This window comes from Quercus robur, chromosome 9 (genome assembly GCF_932294415.1).
Source record: "Quercus robur chromosome 9, dhQueRobu3.1, whole genome shotgun sequence".
NCBI lineage: Eukaryota > Viridiplantae > Streptophyta > Magnoliopsida > Fagales > Fagaceae > Quercus > Quercus robur.
Window position 1 is genome coordinate 49384524 of NC_065542.1, and position 15584 is coordinate 49400107.

At 32.2% G+C, this 15584-nt stretch overlaps 2 protein-coding genes across 3 annotated transcripts; one reads left to right on the top strand and one right to left on the bottom strand.

The window, feature by feature from the left end:
• Positions 1–5843: 5843 nt before the first annotated feature.
• On the bottom strand, positions 5844–8827 carry LOC126698874 (uncharacterized). Of its 2 annotated transcripts, XR_007646625.1 has the most exons (3): positions 8078–8827; positions 6663–7025; positions 5844–6238 (listed from the first exon to the last, which is right to left on the bottom strand). XR_007646625.1 is itself a non-coding variant. In XM_050396374.1 (2 exons), exons 1-2 carry the CDS (start codon positions 8579–8581, stop codon positions 6963–6965), a joined length of 567 nt encoding a protein of 188 aa, XP_050252331.1. In that variant the 5' UTR covers positions 8582–8827; the 3' UTR covers positions 6489–6962. The 2 variants fall into 2 exon arrangements, 1 of the variants encoding a protein (XP_050252331.1); XM_050396374.1 differs by lacking the exon at positions 5844–6238 and having other exon boundaries at positions 6489–7025.
• Positions 8828–11235: 2408 nt separating this feature from the next.
• Positions 11236–13253, top strand: LOC126701150 (uncharacterized). The gene is made up of 2 exons (XM_050399274.1): positions 11236–11339; positions 12335–13253. The coding sequence occupies exons 1-2, from the start codon at positions 11236–11238 to the stop codon at positions 13251–13253; spliced, it is 1023 nt and encodes a 340-aa protein (XP_050255231.1).
• The last annotated feature ends 2331 nt before the right edge of the window (positions 13254–15584 follow it).

Here is a 15584-nt window from a genome sequence, read left to right on the forward strand (position 1 = left end):
GCATTAAAAACCTGTCTTTCTGTTTCTTTTTTGTTCTTTATTTTATCTTTCCTAGTTGTCAATAAATATCAACCTTTTATCTCTCCAACTTTCTCAATCTAGAACTGAAAAGAACCAATTTGGCTTCAGTAAAGTCAAACAAGAATACGAAAGGCTAGGGGTAAGAAGAAGAAGGTAAGGAATGAAAATTGCCACCATAAAAACCTACCACCGCAGATGTGGTCCCACAACCAGGACTTCACTCTAAACCCCAAGCCATCGGTGCAAGCTCTTCTCTGGTGGCCAAGACTAAAGCCCAAAGGCTACTAAAACCAAAAAAACAAAGAACAAAGCATGAAAACCATGGAAATCAGTTTTCATTTTGATGGGTTTAGATTGCATTTATTTCTTATTGGTTTTGATTTTGGAGATTTGGATTTCCAAGGAGGTCATGGGAGAGAGAGAAAAGAACTAGCTTTTTTTTTTTTTAATGGCTTTTGAGGATGATGATGATGATGATACAGATATAGGATATAATATTAATAAAATTTTGAAATAATAACATTTTTTTGTGAAGATATGGATCAAGATCTCTCAAGCCATTCTTAGCAAAAGAAAAATCTAGCATTCTCTATTGTCCAACTTGAAGTTTGAGAGATGCAAAGACGAAGGGATGTTTTATTGCAGGTGAGACGGAAAAAACTAATAATATTAACAGAAAGAGAAAAGATTTAACGCCGTTTATTGAAGTTTTTAACTATGATGGATGGCTAAAATATAGGTGGAGAACCTAAGGAACAGTATGTAAGGTATTGTATCTAAGTTTTGCCCCAAAAAGAATGCAAGTAACCCAAATACAATTCCTTTTTCTTTTTTTTCTTTTTTTTTTCTTTTTTTTTTTTGGACAAGAACCCAAAAATGTAGCCTGCTTTCCAAGCCCTTCACTGAGAATGGGCTTAGATACCAAAAATGGGTTTTTAAAAGGTGCTACCATATCATACACGTAATCATGTACAACAATATTTCACAATACGCAACTAGATGTTAGGATTTTACATTTTATGGTGCAAAACATATCTTTACAGATGTTTGGATTTTACACTTTAAAATTTTAGAATTTGAATTTTACCCCTAACGTCATTTGCTGTTTTGATTAGCAACCCTCCATTAAGTTTTTTCTAATGTGTCCATTAGCACGTAAACTTATGATGTGTATCTATTGATTCATTCAAATCATGACACATGGATTTCACTGTTCCATGTTGTATGAATAGCCAAAATAAAAACAAACTTTAATTATTAAAATAAATTCTTTAAAATTCAAAATTGCATAAACTAAATAAAATAAACTAAAATAATACAATTTTTTTTCTTAGATTTGTACCTAAAATAAAGGAAAGAAACCAATTCTTGTTTCTCAGATCAAGGATTGATCTGGACCTTAAAAATACAATCCTTTATTTATGAGTCACCTTTAGCCAACTTAAAAATAAAGAACCCTTAATATTAAACATATTTGTTGGATCTAGACCTCAAATTTCACAACCCGTGTTCCTGAGTTTGTAGATTTTGAGTTATGCTAGGTGCCCCTACTTGTCACCACTCTTCACCACCGTGTACATATTAGTTTTTTGTTTTTAATTTTTAATGTAATGAAAATAAATATTTTTTATTTTAATAATTAAAGTTTTGTTTTGCTATTTATATGTCGTGGAATAGTGAAACCCATGTGTCGCAATATGATTTGTTCGATCAACACACACCATAAGTTTACATGTCATTTAACGAACACATCATCAAAAATTAACAGAAGGGCTGCTAATCAAAATGGCATATAATGTTAGGGTGTAAAATTCAAATTTTGAAACATAGGCAATGTAAAATAAAGTTAATGATGGCAATGACAAATTGACAATGGCAAAGTATGTGGTGAGTTGATGTCTAGTAAAATGCACTTCTACAGCCCACTACATGATAGTTGAAAGGACTATCAAGTATCGATATGTACTTTTAGTCATATGAACGTTTTAATGAATCATATGACTTGTTTAAATAATAAACGTGAATTATAATTCTTAATGTATTGGCTTGGACGAGATTTCTTCAACTTGGTTTGGAATAAAATTTTGTATTTTTCATAATCTCTTACTAATCACTTTATTTAAATTGTCAATCAATTTTGACAAATTTCTTATTAATCATTGTCGATGACTCATCAAAAACTATTATTTGTTGGTTGATTTTGTTCAACAAGGTAGCTGTTAGTGTAATCCGTGACTTGAATAGCCCTTAAGATTTTTCAAAGCTCACTCATCTCAAGCTTACTTATAATGTTTGAGCTCAGACTAGTTAAAAATTCAAGTAAGGTCATCTTACTTCATTAGTCAAGCACAAGCTTTTTTGTTCATGTAAAATTTAAAAGAAGAAGAATATATTGCGTCTTAAGAGCATACAATTGAAAACTAATAATTTCACATAAATATAAGGTTGTAAATGAGCCAAACTGAGTTGTATGCCTACAAATTAGGTAGGTTTTTTTTTTTTTTTTTGGTTTTTCCATGCCAAGTCCATAACAAACTTTAAACTAGTCTAGGCTCAACTTAATTATTCTCGACCTTGTTCATAAACAAAATAATTTGCCTAATTCAACTCGTTTACCAGACAAACCTCAAAATTGTAGTCATGCTTACCTTATTTATAAACAAACAAACAAAAATAAGTTTATTATATATTAAGCTAAGTTTGATTTGTTAATAAACGACTTCATTCAGTTTTACAGTCCTATAAACTCCATCTAAATTTCAAATGGGTATAGTATAGTATATACAAACTTTGTTGCTTTTTTTGTGTTGTGGTAGGAAGATTTCAAGGTTTTTTTCTTTTTCTGATAACTGACATGATTATTCATGTGGGCATCACATGTTACTAACTTTTTAGGTTCAATCATCCGAAAAAAGGGACAGTTTGTTAATCCTCATTTTGCACTTGCATGATTGCAGAGACTCGTTTGATTGATCATTTAAGTTCACTGCCAAGTTTAGGAATAAGGTCAAATTTTTATCTGGTATGCCTGTTTTTCCTTTCCTGGGTCTGGTTTTTCTTTTTTCTTTTTTTTTTCTTTTTTCTTTTTGCTTTTTTCTTTTTTCTTTTTTTATATATATAAAGAACTTCATTATTGTTAATCACTCCATTAAATTTGTTTTTATGTGTTTTGTAAAGAACTTCATTATCTAAATTCTTGATTAGAACTCTTCATAATACCAGCATTAAGCAGCTCTTTTTCTTCTTCTCATTTCATTTTAATAAAATTGTAAAAATTCTCTTAAACTATAGCATAACTCGCACTATGATTTTACAATTTTTCGTAGTTAAATTAGATGAACTTCTCTAAAAGTATGATTTAGAGAAACGTAAGGTATGAACCCTTTTTTTTCTTTTCTTCTTTTTTTCTTCTTTTTTTCTTTTTTTTTTCTTTTTTTTTTTTTTTTGTGTGGATATATAGGTATGAAATTTTCTTTCATAATTCACAATCAGCCCCTGAAACAATCTTTAGTTTTCTTTATTTCTTTATAATTTTCTTTGTAATCTAACAACAAAGTAAGGTATCAAATTTTGGATGAGTTTAGTTTGGCAGAAGAATACACACACACTTGTTTCCCGGTTCCAAAAATATTCAAGATCCCCTGTGAGGAAAAAAAATTTGCATAGACAAAAATAAAGATATCAAATTGCTACAAAGAGAGAGAGAGAGGATAAAGGCCCTAATAAAAACCCTAATGAACATTAAAGAGAGAGAGAGAGAGAGGATAAGGGCCCAACAAAAATTACTTGTTTTTCATCCTCTATTGAATCTTGATTAAAGTTAAGGGTGATGGTTTGGAAATTGGGATTCCACTAAAATGGCCTTTCTATTTTGTTTGTTTTTCCTTTGTTTTCAAATTTCAATGAAATATTTTTATCCAGCCATGAATAAATAAAATTTTCCCAATCTGATAAGTCTATCCACCACAATCATGAGGATCGAAATTTCAATAATTTATGCAAAGATGGAGTCATGGAACCACAATTTATCATTGGTGGACCAAAACATGAACCTAAATATTTTTACCATTCAAAAATAACAAAATATACTAAAACTTAAAATTAAATCAAACATGAAAAAAAATAAAGCTAACATCCATTTTGTATTTAAATTAAACATAAAATAACACAAAGTTATTTCAAATTATGAAAATTATGTATAATTGATTTTATACTAAATTTGCAACAATTTCTCTTTTAATATACAAAATCAACAGTTTCTCTTTTACTGAACATAACCTTGCCTGTAAAGCGGATTCAAGAAGGGTCCATGGCCATGCAATGACCAAATACAATAACAAAGATCGAGAGTATTAGAGTACATATTACTCTTGATAGTGACCAGTAAAATAAAAATGAATGTGTTTTTAATCTTTTTGGGAGGAAGGGGTCCACTAGAACCACACATGTCTATTCACAAAAAACTAAAGTACAACATGCTTGCTGTTGAAAAGAACATTCCCGGGATCATTACATGTGGGATGTTTTAGGATCAAACAAACCCTGCCAACTATCATTACAGACATACCTAATCTCACATTTTCTTCATTGCTTACAATGACAACATAATTGAATAATTTCATCCCAACAAGCTAGATTTAACACATCAGCTTAGAGACGTGTACAAAACCATACCAGTCATGAACCAGCAAGAGACGAGTCAAGTCAGTTCAAGCCACTTTAATTACAGCATTGAATTCTATCAGGGACAAAGTTTTCCATCAAACTGGGTTGAGAGAATCCCCTCTAACTCATTACGTGATAGTTCATAAGATCATCCATGTGCATTTAATCACATAATTCATTCAATCATTTAAACATGTCGTGTGTCCATGTATTTAGATTGGTAATCTCATGCTTGAACAAAGCACATACTAAAAATGGAGAGAAAATTGTTTATAGATGCAATAAACAGAGTTCTGAAATCACAGGCAACACACCCAAACCACTGGTTAAAGGCTTAAAGCAGTTGAACAAGAACAGATATATTTGTTTGATTTACCGATATCATACTACTTATATGGACCATCTTATAGCTAGAAAAAGAATAAGAACTGGGACCTCTAGGGATTGGAACTATGTCAATCATGGCAAAGGAATGGTACCTATATCGGAATATGCTATTCAGATAAATTCTTGAAGGGAAGATAATGACATACAACCCAATCTATGAATTTGGGAGTGTTTATTATGGAAGTGGGACAGCTAAACTGCTAAAGAATAAATCTAAGTTCAAATATACAACAGCAACCATTAAACAGAAGGAATTTCTGGGGACTTTGGGCTTGATTTATTGTGACTAAAATGCCTGATGTGTCAATCCCTCCACTTTGCACTGGGCAAAGTTGAAAGTTGGGTATGAGCCTATATGGGCAAAGCATGGTTTCCACCTAGCATGTTCTAGCAAAGTTCATCTAGTCTGCATCTGGATTCAAGTCAGCTGGGATTGAAGGCCATCTTCCTAGTGCTTAGGTTATCTAGAACCCTTTTTTTTTTTTTTTGAGAGAAAGGTTATCTAGAACATAATACGTAGATTGGGTATAAATACCAATATACCATGACTGGGTATATTATACCAAAAAATTTTGACATCAATCTCTTCTCTACTAATGAAAGAAGAAACACAAACTTTTAAGGCAACATAAGCTAGTAATCATGTGAACCTTTTTGAATCCTAAGACAAAGGGGGAAAAACAGTTTATGAACAATGACATAATGTAAAATATCCTGCCTTAAGCCCAGAGGGAGGAAAAAAGAAATTGACAAGGCTCAATGATGCATAATGTAAAGTTGAAACATATCATTTTATCCATTTATAGCCAAAGAATATAAAGTTCAAAATCTAAGAACACGAAATCAGTAAATTTTAATATTCATGAAAAAACACAACTGTTTTCCACAAGTCTTTTCTTTTAGCTTATTTGCTTATGTACAACTTTTTAACTCCTCAATTTATCTAGGTACAAGTATATTTTAACCAACTTTCAACAAATAAGCAATCAGCAAAGAGCTGCTTCCAAAGGCACATTAAGAACCAAAAAGGAAAAGTCAATATTGTGAGAAAGGAAACAGAGTCCTAAAAAAAAAACCATTGTAGGCGTCTACACTCATAACCATCACTAATCAAACCTTCTTCAAAATCTGTGAAAATGGAAACAGAGTCCTTCAAGTTTTACACCTGAGCATAACAATCCAAGTATAAGTCCCTCAACAAAAGTGGTGCACACCAATTAAAAAAGAAAAAGAGAGAGAACCAAAGAAGTTTTGATTATCTTACTCCTTTGAACCCTCGATTCCGCCCACACCTAAACCCTTACTCAAAATTAATTTTATACAATAGTTTTTAAGCCAAAATGTGAAACAAATGGATAATATCAAGGATATCAAATACAAGCAAAGCAATTGACAAAATTGATAGTAGAAAGAACTGGGGCAAAAACTAATGCAGGAAGCTTTTTATTCATAATTATCTTATATCATTATCATCATGAGTTTCTAATAATTTAAAATTTATAGTACAAGAAGAAAGAATTAATACAACGCCCATGTTGGCATTCACGGTACAATAAACTTAAACATAAAACTTATTACTGATTTATCACCTGAATTTGCCTCAACTTGATGGCCTTGTCTCATTTTCTTTTTCTGTTGGAAAAGCATCTGGTGATTATGACATCCACTGCCTTGCTTATTTTCCCTCTCGATCAAATTCACCAACCATCCTCTCATAGACAGGAGCTGGCTAGTTTGTGAACTCTGCACTATCTATATGGAAGAAAAATGGAAACAAGCACACTGGATTGAAGCATAGAACCCCTAATCCAGACTCTCCAATGACATTTACAATGGGAATGGAAGAATTCATAAGCCGCACAACTTATACCACCCTCTCCCCTCACAAGCTATACAACATCCCTCGCAAAATCTTCCTGAACAAGCTCATACCATAGCTTCCCAGATTGACTCTGCCATAGAAAACCACATAACTTTCTTATTGCTTCAGAACATACAAGTCCAGCAAACTTGAAATGACAGTTGTTTAGTCACATACACATAGAGCCTATAAGCATAACAAAAATTGCAATCACAAAGTTACTTAACCATTTACCAAAACTCATTCCATTCTAAGATAGTATTCTAGGTATATAGTTCCAATGGTTAAAAACCAGAGGGGGAGGAGGGGGGCAGGTGAGAATATCACAAGCTTCAATTTGACAATTATCAAGATAACATCCATTATAAGAGCATTATAAATCATACAAACCAAAATCTTAAACTAAGTTCCCTGGAAGGCTGCAATATGATTCCAGAAATCCAATGATGTCAAATTGCTTGTGAGAATAGTTTCCAGTTAAGTTAACTCAATTATTAAATTTTTTGTTGTCCAATAAGGAATTTGACAACAAGTGACTTTATGAAGCGGTATTCAAATCCAATCACATCTATTAAAAACACTTGAATGTGATCGAACCAAATGAAATGATTCAATGACCCTTAAATTCTTTATTTAAAAAAAAAAATAAACGGCAAAATTTAATTTAGTCCATTGACTTTCACTTCAATTGTCAAATCTTTGTCAATTTAGTCTCTCATTTTGTCAAAATGAATCAATCTAATCCTTTGATCCTAATTGATTAGCTAACGACACCACTTAAACGTTTGTTTTAATAGAATTCTAACCGAAAACATTAATGAGATGCGCCAATTAATAGATATGGTTGTTTGATTACTACTATTATTTAAAAAATATACTAAGAATGTGTTTAAACAACTTCATTTGCTATCACATTTGCACATAAGGATCATATTGACTCCTTTTGATAAAGTAAAGAACTAGATTAACAAAAATTAACTTTAAAGACTAATGGATAACAATTGAAAGTATAGCAACAACAAAATCTTATAATTCTCCAATAATATCATCACATGATCCAAAATCTTAAAAGCTCCCCTAGATAAATTCACTCATCAACCAAACTTAAGATGAATGAAACAACAAAGAATCCATTCATCAAACCTTAAAAGCTTGTCCAACTTCTTGTTGGGTGGGGTTTAGCAGCAGATTAGTAGTTGCCAACTCCATACAATCCGGCGGCGTTTCGAAAAGCGACAATGAGAATTGCTTGAACACAACTCCAACATCAAAGTAAATCAAACCAGAGCTTGGTATATCCACACGAATCCCTTTAACTGGAAACCAAAGAAACAACTCCTGAGCCGAAACACCAGACAACCCAGCAATCTGACCGAAACTTAGAGTCCCAGAAACGTTTCTGTCATAATGCAATTGACTTTCAAACTTAGCATTGCAAGCTTGATCCAAGTACAACTGAAAGTGCCCATTTGTGTCTATATCAAAGTCTGTGATACCCTTTGGTAATAGTCCCATTGGGAGCCCATGAGCCTTAAGGATTTCATATATTGATGGTGAAAATGATTGAGCTTTAGCATTGGAGAGTGGGATGAGAGTGTTTGATAGTAATGACAGAAATGATAGGAACAGAAATCGGATTGGGACCATTGTAAAAGCTCTCTGTAGGTGTGTTTTTCTGTTAATAAGGCTAGTGCATAGGTATTGATAGTTACTCTGTTTGTAAGAAAGAAAAATAGTACAAACTATGTAATGAAAACTGGTGTTTGTTTTTGTTGTTAGTTGCAGAGAATGGAAGTTTTAGAGTACTGGGTTTTAGCAAACTTTGGAGTTTGAAGTGAGAGAGAGAGAGAGTCAGAGAGAAGGAGACAGTGAGTGGTGGCAGCCAGGCCAGCTTGAGTCCAGAGAAGATTACGGGAGTAATCAATTATTGGTGGGTGACCAGTGAGTGTGGGACCTTTTGCAAAATGGGTGAGATTGTGACAGGTGATGTCCTGATGTTTCAGTAATTTTCCAATGCATGTATGAGTAATGTTTTATAGTGTCACAAAATAGTGTGTTTCATTAATTAAGCATATAGTAAATCCTATCATTGGTTTAAAAAATAAATAAATAAATAAAAGTAAATCCTATCATTTATATGAGATGAAAAAACATTCCTTAGAGTGTATTAAATAACTTTCCCACAATAGAACATTATTTAAGTATACTCTATAGCAATAAATACTATTCATTTAATATGTAAATATGGCATAAAATTATAAATTAATGTGAAAAAAAAATCAATTATAATATTTAGTTAATGTGTAGTTATTGGAGTGGAGTACCACATCAACACTTTAAAAAAAAAAAAAAATTGGCATCCACTTTATATACTTCATAGACATTTTATTTTAATTTTTGGCTTTTGTTAACGATGTCTTTGTGCACCAGTTAAGAAGACGAGAAAAAGATCTCACCTGCATTAGAAAATAAAACGCTTATGAGATATGAACTTTAACTTGAAAGTGGCTTAACTTCCATTCAAGCCAATTAGTTGCATTCAAAAATTATGCCTTAATAGGTGCACGAGAACACTATCCCTTAATTTTATTTGTTATTATAAAAATATGAACAATATTTACAATAAATAGAGAGATCTAGGAGAAAGAATTTAATATTAGGAGTTACCTTGGTTTAGTGTTTAACCTTAATAGGTATATATCTACAGTGTAGCATAAAGCCTAAAATAGCAATATTTTAACTAATTCAATTTTGTCATGTATGGCATCAATTATTGAGACATTCAATGGCTTCTTCCCTATTTATGAGAGTTCAAAGAATTATTTATAACTGTAAGAGTAAAATGTTGTGATCTCACGAACAATATTTGTCAAAGGGTAAAAAAAATTGTCTTATTATTTATTATATATGAAAAGAATAAGTTAATCAAGTAATTTTTTATCGAGTTTAGGTTTATTTAATAATAAATTGAACCAAGCTTGAATAAATAATATAATTTGATGATGAATTCAAACTCAACTAGTATTAGATATAAAATTAAATGAATAATCCTTAATATATTTAGAGTCCTACTCCTAATTTTTATTTATTTGACAATTTTACCAAAATTAGGTCGAGTTCAACATATAATGATCTAAACCCAGTGGGCTTGATCTCAAAGATCCTATGATAAAAAATGTTCAAACTCAGTGCATGTTAGCACGTGTTGTAAATCCACCTAATTCTCAGCTAAAAACGAAAATACATTACAACTTCATTTTCTCCAGAACTACTTAATAATTTTTCATACCTAGAATTTCTATCCATAAAAAAACAAAAGGATAAAACAGGTCATGGCTTATTGTCATAATTATTAGTGAGCAAAGTATGAATTTCATGTATCCCAATTTCTAGCATCGCACTGACTATCTAACGGTCCATGACCTAAAAGATTACCAGGCAAAGGACCATGTATAGAGAGCCCCTTCCACAAAATAAGGTACATCTCAATATCTCATGCCTATTAGCTGCTATAATCAATTATTGAAGGAACATATATAGAAAATACAATAACATAAATAAAATACTTTTTTTTTTTTGTTGCCAAAATACGTGGTTGGTCTGCCAAGTTTATTGACTAAGTGCTCTTAGTCATTAAGGTTTTCAAATGAGCACTAATCCCTTCATCAACTTCAGTTAGTTTCTTTGCTTAAATATCCAAAGAAGCAATGATATGCTATTTTTTAAATGACGTGGCAGCCTTTTTTTTTTTTTTTTTAAATACACATAAGCATAAATAGGCTTGATCCATTTTATTGGGTTTGCCCATCCAATTCAAACCCAAATTCATGTTTAACAAGTTGAGGATAGAAATTTGAGATTTGGAATCAAAACCAGGTTAAATTTTTAGTTTTCCACAATTAATAATTGAGTAACTATAGTGATGATGGTAAGTTCTTAAAATTTAGAGAGCAAGGTGAAAAGGCCCCATAATTTAAGAAGAATTTTTACACATTTTAAAAAAAATAAAATAATATGTGTGGCTTGTGTGAGCAAATAATTGCTGGTAGCTGGGCTACAATGCACAAAAAGAATTTTTGGCATGTGAAGGAATTCATTTTGGACTTAGAGGTGGTATTATTTATAATAATGATATGTAATACGAGAAATTATATTTTTACTCATTAACTAGTAACAACTCGTTACTATTTGCTGTAAAATAATATTCCTTACATCATATAGTATTTTCACACTTTTATGGTAGTGAAAAAACAAAATTCGGATTCCTGGGAATCAGTTTAGATGAAAGATGTTTTGGGAACATGAGGAGCATGAGGGTTGTTGGGATTGGGAATGCCAGAAAGGAAAGAAAAGGAAAGGAAATGCGTGTATATCGTGTATTGGTGCTGAATCCTGTCGAGCCAGAGTTGGGATTTGGAAATCCGATTTTAGAGGAAAAACATTTTCTAACAAGGGAAATGATATGTCCACAATATTTTTACAACAAATTATAAGTAGTAAATTGTTATTGGTTGTTATTGTTGAAGCAAAAAAGTAATCTTAATGTTAGATTCGAATTTGAACTAATAACAGCTAACCATCTATAATTTGTTGTAAAAATGTTATAAAAATATTGTGGCCGTAGCATCACTCTTCTAATAATCCAAGTTTTGAAAGTAGACAAGTTGGGTGAGAATGAGATTGGAGCGTGACAATGATTATGATTTTGTCCTCACATTAATAACACACAATTATTTCAGTGACTAATTGTAAATAACTCTGTCAAGAAAATTCTTTATGAAAATTTATAATAGATCATGACAGAAAAATTCAAATAATGTATTGTCAAGTTGTCCAACCATGTTTTCGTATTGTTTCAATTATATATATCTAATAATAGATCTTGACAGAAAAATCCAAAAAGTGTATTATTTAGTTGGCCAACCATGTTTTTGTATTGTTTAACTACATAGATGAACCAGGAGTATTTCACTTTTAATGAGTCAAATCATGAAAAAAAATTACCATTCAGAAATAAGAACTATTCAAGGATTTAAAAAAAAATTAAATTAATGTATAGAAAATAGAACTAGTGTGTATTTAGTATTAAATTATTAATGAAATATAATTCAAATAAAAGACATAATTTTTTTTTCATAATACATTTCAATATATCAATCATCAAGATGAGACTCAACATTTTTTAAAATGTTTGAAAATCATCTATAGTTGATTTCCCTAAATTCTCCTATATAAATAAAATTTTGTTGTTATATCCTATATAACAGCCTAACACAATAACTCCTAATTCTTAAATCAAATTTTTTTTAAAATTAAAAACTTTGAGAAAATGTAAAGACTAAACAATTTGAGGCTCGAATGTCCAGGAAAAATTAAACATTTCCTATGGAGGGCATGCAGAAACATTCTGCCCACCAATTTCTGTCTAGCTAGAAGAAAGGTGTCAAAATGGGAAGGCTGTGCTTGGTGTGGTGAGACGGAATCATCGAGCCATGTGTTATGGGATTGTAAGGCTGCTGCAGAGGTTTGGAAGGAATCGGGTCTCAATTTGCCTAGGTGGAAGAATGATCATAGGGATTTCATTGAGGTGTTTTGGAAGCTAAAAGAGGAAGCAAAAAATATAGATTGGGTCGAGTTTGCAACGACGGCATGGAGCATATGGAGTAACAGAAATCGTTACAAGCATGAGGGGAAGTTCAAGCCGGGGAAGATGGTAGTCAAGGAGGTGACCAGATATGTAGAGGAGTTTCGACAAGGCTTCACTTCAAACTCAACCACTTCCAAGCAGCCCCCTAGGCGTGATTCCCAATGGAGACCCCCAGATGCTGGACGGTATAAGGTAAATGTTGATGCAGCAGTGTTTAAGGAGGCAGGTAGTTGTGGAGTGGGGGTGGTAGTAAGAAATGAAGAAGGTTGTTTGATGGGGGCTATGAGCAGAAAGCTTCCTTTTCCCTTGGGGCCTTTAGAAGCAGAGGCAAGGGCAGCAGAGGAGGGGATTGTGTTTGCAAGGGACCTTGGCCTTAATGAAGTGGTCATCGAAGGAGACGCAAAGACAGTCATGTCTGCACTAGCAAACTCAGATTTTCTGCATACCCCATCCTCAATTCAGAAAGTAATGGAAGGGGCGAAGTTCAGGCTGCAGGCTTTCAAGTCATGGCAGTCCAAACATGTTCACAGAAGCTGTAATGTAGCAGCTCATATGCTTGCAAAGCATGCTTGTAATGTTATAGATAGTTTAATTTGGGTGGAGGATACTCCCCCAATGATTTCAGCTCAGATCAGTATGGATGTAGCAAATTTGGGTTTATCCCTCAATTAATGAAAGTTCTCTAGTATTGACTATCAAAAAAAAAATTCAACTGTATCAAATCCACTCAAAATCATGTTAATGATTTTCAAAACATAATTTGTTTTTTGTTCTCTTAATTATATAAGCATTCAAACATAGTTAATCTCCCTTTTTAAATGTTTAATATTATAAATGACATTAGTAAACTAACCAGGGAAAAAAAAATTAAAAGAAAGGATATATTTTTCTTTTTTCAACTCCAACGTTTAAGCATTATATAGTAAAGAAAATAGAGTCACTCATAAGGAACTCTCTTGTCCCAGCTGTATAAGGAATGATAACGTGTCAGATAAGCACAAAAAAAGTCTTTATTATTTACAAACCCTCTAAATATTTCGTTTGTTTACTGAATTAGTAACAAATAAATAAATAATATGTCGATTCTAGTAGTGTTACACCCTATACAGATTTTGATAATGATAAGGACAAATTTTGGCTACAAACTTTACATTTTTAATACACATATCAAGTTTTGTGTTAATCAGATGTTATTTATCATTCGATCTATAAACTTATATATCATGAATAATTTTAAATTTACAAAAACTTGAAATTTAAATATTTGATTGATGACATAACTATGAACCTTTGAGATTCTGTAAATTTTGCAAGAAAATGGAGGATACAAGAAAAAATACAATCTAATTGTGAATTTGTCACAGTTCACATCCAATAAAAAATGTTGAGTGAAATTGTAACTTTAGGCTACAATCTAATTTGTTACCAAACTTTATCCTTTTGATAATAAAAAGATGCATACCTCTCTTAGCAACTCAGATGTATTGCTTTTGTTGAGGGGAAAATTTCTGATGTTCCCAAATAGAATATGGGGTAGCCAAGCCGAAACTCGACGATGGGCCCTTGAAATAAAGCCCAAAGGCTATCGGTATGGCGTAAGTCCGCCCAAGCAAGAGAATGAGGCTACACCCTAACAAGAAGACAACAATAAAGCATAATAAACATGTTAGTGTTGTTAGTTTGTTATATTATTAGTTTTTTTACGGCGTCATAGTTCAAATCAGTCTTCTAGTGGTACGGTATTATCTCCAGCGGTATGGGTGAAATTATACTTAGAGTCCAACAGTCAATGATCAAATGAATTTAGGAAAGTGTTCACTCCTAGGGGTCCTTGTGTGTCTTGGTCAAGGGAAATTATAGTACTTTCAACCATCATTACATCAATGTGAGGGAAAAATTCAATTGTTACAAATACATTATATCCTTCATCATAATAATAATAAACAATGTTTAAAGGCTCCATAGTTACAAATAAAAGAGGAAAAATAGGATGGAATGAAGGGAGAGAAAGATCCTCGGCTCAATGCAGCAAGCATTAGACTAAGATTTTGGTGAGTGTGTGTTCATAAGACATGAATTTAGTGTTGTTAGTTTGTTATATTATTAGTCTTTTTACGGCGTCATAGTTTAAATCAGTCCTCTAGTGGTACGGTATTATCTCCAGCGATATGGGTGAAATTATATTTAGAGTCCAACAGTCAATGATCAAATGAATTTAGGAAAGTGTTCACTCCTAGGGGTCCTTGTGTGTCTTGGTCAAGGGAAATTATAGTACTTTCAACCATCATTACATCAATGTGAGAGAAAAATTCAATTGTTACAAATACATTATATCCTTCATCATAATAATAATAAACAATGTTTAAAGGCTCCATAGTTACAAATAAAAGAGGAAAAATAGGATGGAATGAAGGGAGAGAAAGATCCTCAGCTCAGTGCAGCAAGCATTAGACTAAGATTTTGGTGAGTGTGTGTTCATAAGACATGAATTTAGTGTTGTTAGTTTGTTATATTATTAGTCTTTTTACGGCGTCATAGTTCAAATCAGTCCTCTAGTGGTACGGTATTATCTCCAGCGGTATGGGTGAAATTATACTTAGAGTCCAACAGTCAATGATCAAATGAATTTAGGAAAGTGTTCACTCCTAGGGGTCCTTGTGTGTCTTGGTCAAGGGAAATTATAGTACTTTCAACCATCATTACATCAATGTGAGAGAAAAATTCAATTGTTACAAATACATTATATCCTTCATCATAATAATAATAAACAATGTTTAAAGGCTCCATAGTTACAAATAAAAGAGGAAAAATATGATGGAATGAAGGGAGAGAAAGATCCTCAGCTCAGTGCAGCAAGCATTAAACTAAGATTTTGGTGAGTGTGTGTTCATAAGACATGAATGAGACAATATGGGCTGTTTTGAGTGAGTGGGATGAAGTTAACTCTGAGGTTAAGGCTTTTTGTGAGTAGTGGCCTGTTCGTGACTAGTTGAGAGACATTTA